The sequence below is a fragment of the Varroa jacobsoni genome, unplaced genomic scaffold (genome assembly GCF_002532875.2).
Source record: "Varroa jacobsoni isolate VJ856 unplaced genomic scaffold, vjacob_1.0 scaffold_914, whole genome shotgun sequence".
NCBI lineage: Eukaryota > Metazoa > Arthropoda > Arachnida > Mesostigmata > Varroidae > Varroa > Varroa jacobsoni.
The window spans coordinates 402,452-411,382 of NW_019213816.1; the positions used below are offsets into that span (position 1 = coordinate 402,452).

General features: G+C 38.3%; 1 protein-coding gene across 2 annotated transcripts in view; it reads left to right on the forward strand.

Moving 5' to 3' along the window:
* Nucleotides 1-5,511, forward strand: part of LOC111264929 (uncharacterized) — a 55,522-nt gene extending 50,011 nt beyond the window's left edge. For both annotated transcript variants that reach the window (XM_086970256.1, XM_022841198.2), the window contains exon 11: nt 879-5,511. In XM_086970256.1, coding sequence (XP_086826382.1) covers nt 879-942 — 64 coding nt within the window. In that variant the 3' untranslated portion in view covers nt 943-5,511. The remainder of the gene's footprint in view (nt 1-878) is intronic.
* The last annotated feature ends 3,420 nt before the right edge of the window (nt 5,512-8,931 follow it).

Sequence of the window (8,931 nt, forward strand, 5' to 3'; positions counted from 1 at the left end):
TATATCCTTTTATTTTCGAGTGTAACTTTATCAGTGATGGAATATTTGCAGAAGAAAAACAGAAGGATTTTTGTGTAATCGAAGATAAGTGACTTTGGTGCCTACATTATGTGTACTCCTTAAACTGTTTCGAGAAATGTTTGTAGCCTGGTACTCCTTTCATTAAGTTACGTGACAATTGCTTTTTTGTGCTCGTCTTGATAGAGCGTTTGTGTTCCCATATTCTGACGTTCTGCGACAACAAATACTGCAACGGAATTGTGAGAGAATAATGGCGTATCATTAGGCCGCATCTGTCTCGGTATAGCTACATCAAACCTTATCAAGCAGGGTGCCCTTAAATTGTTTGTTATTAGCGCCAACGATCCTTATACAAATTATCTTAAATTATTTCCTATTCCTTCCTACTTACCACTAACAAGAGCTTCTATTTACTGAGTCGTCTGTAAAATTATATTTAGTGCCCATTATGCCATATAGAGATGCGTCTCAAGCTAAAGCTGTGGGTCCCTTAGCATCAAACGCTACCGGTACTTACTCAAATGTGATAACGTCTCGTAATTATTCTATAGATCTGTTCTAATATGCGTCACAGCTACCCAAATAGATCGTTATTAGATACAGACATATCTTTACAGCTATCCCGTTGTGATGTTCTTCAAATTTGGGAGCATGGAACTTTAGCCGCGTCGCCTTGGGCATAGATTGATACGAAACGGCTCGTTTGTCGACCCCACGCACAAATTAACTACGTAACACAACACTGACATATAGTCAACGTCGTTATCTACCACGCTGTTCAGTGGTAATGGATTTCTAACTGACTTCAAGTCTTTACTCTGTGGTCGTGTTTGATTAACGCAAACGAATTTTTACAGGATTCATGAGGAATACCGACCCGACGCCCGTCGCTTTCCCGCAAACGTCATTAGAAGATTTTAAATATAATAATCTTTTGTAATATTCTGCAAAGTCCTAGCCAGCATAGGAGGTCTAGTCTGCACTGTTCGAAACGGGAAAATGTTTGTGCCGTCTCGGCTAGAAGAACACGGCTTTACTACCAATACAGATGGTTAGAAATGATTAATACATGAATTTCGTAGTTAGCAGGAAAATGGTCGGCAAATATAAGTAGATAGACTACTTTTTCTAGTTGTAATTTTTAAATTTTGGGACATTGCCTAACTTTTTGTAGCCTGTTAGGTGTTCAGTGATTCTACAGTGGCTTCATGAGGAGAAAAGAATACGTTGAAAGGAGGCGCAATGCTATGAATGAATATGTGATCCTGAATAACAAACTACCATCACGTATAATACGTACTCCTCGAATAGCTTAGGACAATAACATGGGTCAGTTACATGAACGTCTGCCTAATAAACCCCAATGATAACTAACAAAACCTATAGGTTGTCAGCCCATTGGATTAGAGCTGAGTTACTCTTGATTCCAACGTTGACACTGTAGATATTTAGTGCATCATTGTTCGGTCGATAAGAATTAATAAATTCTTATCTTAGTAAAACAATTTACCATTAAATGAAAAGAGTTATGATAGAACAAATGACGCGATACCACGCAATCCTGTATGATATTGCTCTGACATAAGAATTTCTTCTTTCCGAGGCAGACAAAGCGTATTATATACTGTGTGTGCTAAACTGATACAAGGGCCACCGAATCAGCTTTTTCTAATGCTTACTTTGACCGATATGTAAAAGTTAGCTTAGAATTACCCGAAGATCATAAAATTCGATATCAGACACCTATGTCTTTGTTGTAGATAAAAATATGGCCAAAATATAGTTTAGAAAATAACGTAGAACTAAGTTAGAATCTTTTGAGATTATAAGGCCTATTTTAATATCTGCTTGTATTATACGTTACTTCGACATTTCAGTCATAAAACTGAAAATTTACCGGGAGAACGTCGCTTTATATTCTGTACTAGAACAACCATACCCAGGCATAAATAAGCTGACGCCGTATAAATACCAGCCAGATAATACTGTGCTCGTTAGACAGACATAACATCCGAATTGAGATTGATAGTATATTTCACACTCTACTGTGACACTGAAATAGTTACTGAACCTTCCTAGCTAAGATTCAACGAGCGAACCCGCCGCTCTACCCCAGGCGACAGATACAGCGTACTCCGGCAACAAAACCACATACAAATCGACATTTTTTCATTATATATTTCAGTAGCCTTCGGTAACAACGTAAAGCTATTATAGATAGTTTGCGATAGAAACATTGCACATAAGGATTGCTGGTAGCCACCAAGTAGGTGAAGTTCTAACTTCACAGTAGTAATGATAGAAACAAACAGCGCAGACACCTGGTCATCATCTTGGGAACGAATCGATTGCGACGTAGTTCTTCCATACTACCATAAAAGGCTAGATACTGTGCTATCAATAGAGCGCTGGTTACAAGATGTGCGAAGCAAACCGACGAAGGAAAATGCTGGTAGCGTTCCCTAACGTTAGAGAAACAAGCATTGCGCTAACGCATAGAGAAGTGGAGGAGAATCACCGCTGAGAACGTGTACAAAAGAGGCACAGGAAGGCTCGAGGGCGCCATCAACCGTCTAGAGAACGTGAAATAAATCCGAAAAGATCCCTATGTTGTATGACAAATAGCGGTGTTTCCCCTCAATACATGTAGGCTGTCAGACGCTTGCGGATAGACTGTGTATTTGATGACTGCACTCTGCTACCGCTTGTGTGTCATTATGTTTTCTGTCAATCAATCTATTTGGTAACTCGACAGAAGCCGCTGTCAGATTTCTTAGTTCTCTAACAGCTTATCCCAGATGTGACAGCCAGATCACAATGCCCCGAGCGACACCAGTTATAACAAGGCTGAAAAACTGCGGAAACATAAGGTTTGATTTGGAAATTTTTAAAAATTATTGCTCGCTCTCTCTCTCTCTCTCTCTCTCTCTATGTAAAGTCTTGAGCTTGGTATCAGCACTTTTAATGTAGAAATTTTGCTATTTAAATATGAATTATATTTGAACAAAAATTGCATGTACACTTTTTAGGATAACATGATCGATTCCATTACTAAGCATGACTTATAAAAAAGGGTCGGAGCGCGTTCGAGAGTTAGTTAGCTAAGGGCCCTTCGTGTTACAAAGAGATATGTTTTACTGAAGAGATAGCGAAGAGCAATCTCGTAGCTATATTTTCTTCCATATTTGTAAATTTTTTCGTACTCGACCGTATTTTTTATACTACATTCAGGTTCAGACGAACAGAAGCAACAATAGGCTGCTAAGTACGCTCTTAAAATCGCTTGTCAAAACGTGTTCTCTCTAGGGATACGTTGACGTAAAAGGGCAGACGAGTGCATGAAATCATATCATAAGCGTTAACACTTTTTAGTATTTGACTAGCCGTGTTGAAGCGGACTATGGATACTGAAATGAGAACCACCTTAATACGCAGAAATAAGTTAGAAATTATGTGAAAATCTAGATAAGTGCTGTTGAGTGGATTATAGTTAAAACCACACTCCAGGTTCTCAATGCAATTCAGTTGAAAAGTATACATTGATGATACATAAATAAAAAAAGATCAAGAACTTAATGGTAAGACGAGCATCGGCGATGAAATTACAGTTCTTAATATTGTTCTAAATGATTGCCTTTCAAACGATAAGACGGCACTATTACAACTAAAGCTTATCTAAATGATTGTTTGTACAGAAAGATGGGCATGGGTTCCTAATTTGTCCCTATCGCTCCATTTAGATTTAACAAAATTTTTTCGTGGTTGTTTCTATTTCTCGTCTTCTTTCACAGTTGTTCCCTTTAGAATCATACCTCTATCAACGAAATACGATTACTTAAATCTTTACTCTTGAGCAAAAACATACCAAAGTCACCGTAAACGCGGAAATATGCTATATATTTTTCGCGAATGGAAGTGTTTCTGCTTTGGAATATTGATTTCAAAAAGGTGGTAAAGATTCGGTATATGGTGGACCACAGCTGACAACAGTTTGCTGGTGACTATTTTTTTTTCCTGTTTTCTTTTAATTACCGACAATCTCCGATATTTAAGGAAAAAGTAGTCATACTGGTACTTTTCTAATACTGCTGACCGTGTAGGCGTGCTATGTATCGAATCGCGCTTGTTGCAAGTTCTTGTCCGATGACAAAAGACCGTTGTTTCCATGACGAGCCAGTTTTCTTCAGCGTCCTTGCTTAGCGATTGTACTATCCCAGTAGAGACGACCAGCTCTTGCGCACCCAATCACATTTGTCCAATGAAAGTTTTTAAGTAATCGTGATGAAGAGATCGTTCAGGGTAAATAGGTGTTACTTATATCAAAATTACATGCGGATAAAATTTTTACCACGATTTCTGTTGGAGGTGCTTGTTCAATCTAGCTGCCACCCGCTTCGCCCACAGCTGCAGTTCTACAGAAATATATAAATAAATTATAAACCATTGTTAAAATGCCTCTTTGAGTTTGAATGAATAGCTTTTTTTTTTTTTTTTTTTTTTATAGCGGTCATAAGTGTCACGATATTACTGCATGCATAGGTCTCGTTGGCACACGAAGGGAACACGAAACACAAAGCAACTCAATGCGAAGATGATTCGTACCTATTTATCTTAGTAACTAATCTACCTGATGGTTAAGATGCACGAGGAATATATGAGGCATGTAATAGCCATAAATAATGGACGACATTCCAAGACTAAGGACTGCTAAATAGAAAGGAGATGGTTCGACCTATTTTGTACCTTAACTTAAGGCCTAAAGCCTAGCTTGTAAGGCAGGAATGGTCATGTTAATGAAAAATCATTACTCTAAAAGTTTTTTTTTTTTTTTTTAATTATGTGATTCAGTTCCACTAGCTATAATTATTAATCGTGGTCTAAGCCTTAACTTTTTTCTAAAATAAGGTATGGGACTTCTGTTTATAAGTAATCAAATGAGAGTCTGTATATATCAGTCTACTCGTTGTCTGACACGGCCCACTTCTCAATTGTTTGTTCACAATGAACAAAAAGTGTAGCTTTAATGGCCAAGTAAATTGTAAGGAATTACATCGCCGTTTGTCATGTTTGCTTGTCTCTGATCGGTAACGTGTTTGTTTATTGAATTTGGGGACAAGTAGCGGTTGGGTTCAAAATCGGGTCTGCTCACGCTGGGAGCCAGCCGTTTGCAACAATACCTAACGGTTTTAGTAGCAGACATAAGACAGGAAAAACATATCTATGTCGTATTATAGGCAAAAACATTCCTCGTTAAAAACAACGAAGCTCATTAAAGCGGTGAACACCTCGAGTAATGTAGTGAGAAAACATTCTACGTTCTACGAAGCAAGACAAACATAACTCCATTGCCGGCTAGGAACGAACCTTTTCGGCGCAGCTAGGTAAAATAGTTGGAAGACTGCGTAAATTCATGAAGCAAATATATTTCTGGAGTTTACTTATCTCGAAAATATATTACTAAATCAAATAAATAACCGAGCTATAATGATACTTTAACTTTACTTTCTTCATATATAAAATTGTAACATATTAACTAATTCGAGCTAAATTTAATTATTTTTTTTTAAAAGTTTAGAAGTTTTTAGAAGAATATAAAATGGCGCGCAGGGCACGATTAGGGAGTAACTTCCAAGACGAGAAGCTGAAACATAATACACGCTCAATTGCTGAGTGGTTGTGGTAGGTAAGGTCGTAAATGCGATGTTTCCAAATAGGTAAAGGAATTACAAAGGCATTATTTAGCAAAGATTGCGTCTGTTTAAAGACAACAGCAGGCCCGAAACCAAAGGACCAGCCTTTGGGTTGAATCGATCTGCTAGCTGGAAACTGACTTAGATGTAATATATCTTCTATATGTAGACGCAGAACTGACATCTGAAAAGCCCGCAGGAACGTTCAACAGGTGACAAAAATATAAACCTTGGATTCCGCTGCCTATGCCGTATGGCCGATTACAAGAATTGCCGTTTCCGTGTTTTGCCCTGTTCTTTGAACTGATAGTGCACATCTTCCTATTAGGCTGGAGTCGGTAAACACGACTTTTCTACAAGACATAGCAAACTTTCTCTATGGCCTGCTTCCCTCTTTTCTTTTAACCTAGATCATAGCGCTTATAACTTAGACATTAGGTTCATTAGAGTAATTACAACTGACTTTATTAAGGAATCCCAGATTGCGGTAATTCGTTTTCAAAGACTCTGTGGAAATGTACAAAGTAGTGTCCTTAATTGCTAACTATATTAGGTCGGTTCAAAGCAAATAGTCATTTTCTGCTTAACAGAAACATCTGGCAATAAATTTGTCACCCTACGATCTATGTACTTGGCCTGTGTTGTGCCCCGTATCCAAAAGAAGACGCCGTTTTACGTTACTCGTAAGAATTGTTCAAGAACCTGTTATTGCTTAGGAAAACGAAATATTGAAAGACGATAAGCAACTATGTCCCTTTTTACTTTTCGTTTAGTTTATAACAGTACAGGCTCCTAATTGCTAATAAAATTTTATAGATTTGAGACGGTTAACGATAGTTGGATGTCTGTGACCTATCTTATCGGACAGTTAATGAGTCCCCTCCTGTCCCAGATCCTTATTCATCCGGAATTGACAGGAACGATGAAACGTATCGAGGTCGAAAATGCTATCTTTGAGCTAAGCAAATCACCTTCAACTAACCTACTATGATCTAAATTCTGTAAGAGTTCTCCAACTCCAGTAGAGATGTCCAAGACATTTATCGTTTAGCAGGAAAATTGTTTCTTGGAGTCTGAGTTAAAAAAAGATCTTGTTCGCCATTCAGCAGAGGATACCATACAGTAGTAACTAATATATGGAGAGGTAATTACGATGTAAAACCGAACTAGCATAGAATTTTCAGAGAGCAGACTCATAGCGACACTATCAGTGTGAAATAGGATTCAGTTATAAATTTTGTGCTAATGTCATATTGATCGCTATCCATAGCCACGTAACGTACGTCAAGCTGCGTATGCGATGCATGCGGTCGACGATCGTTTAAAGTCCTTTATACAGCATTCAAACTGATGATTAGGTACGCACACGGAGACAATTTGCATCTTTAAAGGCTAGTAGATGTGAAGGAATAGGAAAGGACCTCAGCTGCAAGTGTCGCCCACGCCCCCCAAGATAACACCATCATTGCCATACTTTATCATTCTTTATGAAAAGAACTACATACATTGTGACGTCAATCAGCTGTAGGCCTAAAGAAACGTAGTTTATTCAGAGCTATAACAACAGCTTACCAGCAACAACAAAGGAGCCAAATGTGTGTCTTCACGAACATGCTTAGGCATGCAAGACGCTAAGGTAGAGGCGAGATAATGATGGCTAGGAATTAAGCTGGGAAGAGACACGTAAAGCCAAGCATGTTCTAATAGTTTGTACACACTTTGATCAATTTTGTCCAAGGGAGCGTGACTGTACACTCATTTTCACTGTTGGACAAGAAATGACCAAACATAACCCTCCACCTTCTCTCTGACTCTCATTGTACTCGCGTCGTACCTGGAAATGGAGGAATTATGCACAGGTATTTCTGCTCGTTTATCTTCTTTCATATTAATGGCTAAAATTTCGAAAATATTCAGGGGGCGCAGACATCAGTTGCCTTCAGTGTTCAAGAGAGTCGTATTCATTGAGCTTAATGTTAAACATGAGCTTTGGATCGTACTCTTGAATTTATTATTAAGCCTGGCGGGAACTTTGCTATCAGCGTTAGAATTGAGCGAAGAAGTTGTCCAATGGATGACCAGTTCACGGCATTTCAGATTCCTCATTAGGATTTTAGACCGAGTAAAGCTTTCGCTATAATATAACGAGTTATGAAAATTCTATAAAACCATTCAAATGTATAGATGGTCCGTACTGAATCGTATATATATATATATATATATATATAATTACTGCTACCTTGTTTTGTAGAATCGAATAACCTTGTTGCTACATGTAACAATAATCGCGAAGCGCTCACTTAGGAGCTCACCTGTTCACTCACACCGGCGCCTTGCAACTACATTTGCTCACCACGTTCAAGAGTCCTTCAAGGTTGTTAATAGATTACAACCCCATCAAACGGTTGTTTCTCGACCACTGTTTAGAGCGATAGAGGAGCGAAAATCACCGCCCGCAGAGAAACTCTTTAACGCTACTCTTGTCAATACCTTTCTATCTAGAATAAGGCTTCTTCTATCTTTGTCCGATAGACTGTCGGATACCTTTTCCAGATAGAAATAGCCATCATATTTGGAAGTTTCCCGAAATCAACGAAAATTATGTGGACAAGAAAAACGTTTGGTCTTACAAATTTCGTACTATGTTGTGGATATTCTCAGCCGTATTTTTCGAGGCTCTGATCCATTACGAAACCAGTCGAAAGGCTTTAGTCATAATATCGCTATATATATATATATATATAGCCGTGCGGATATATACGGTTTGAAACTGTAGGCGTACTTTTCTGAGTAGGTACTTTCTTATTGAAATAAACTCAAGTTGGATAGGTACCAATGGTTAAGCAGGACTTTTATGAGTGAGACATAAATTAATTCAACGGAGTTACAGCCCGCACTTTACAAAAAAATAGATTCCGTTTAGTACAAATTTTCAAAAGGCATTATAAAACCTTGGCCCATTTTAATTGCAATGCTGATAATGCGTGTCCTTATTTACGTAGGCCACTATCATGGCGGCAAAAGGTCCCACAACGTCGCTGAAACGCTGAAGCTATAAGCTTTGTAATTTTCCGAAAAGTATTCACTTTATAAACGTTCATTTCATACTCGTTGTTGTGCTCATGTTTGTCTTAGTGGTCGTTCAGCGATCGATAGTGCGCATCTCGAGCTTTTGTCCTTTGGACAAACAATTAGGACAATGGTCCAGCTAGGCAGAGAG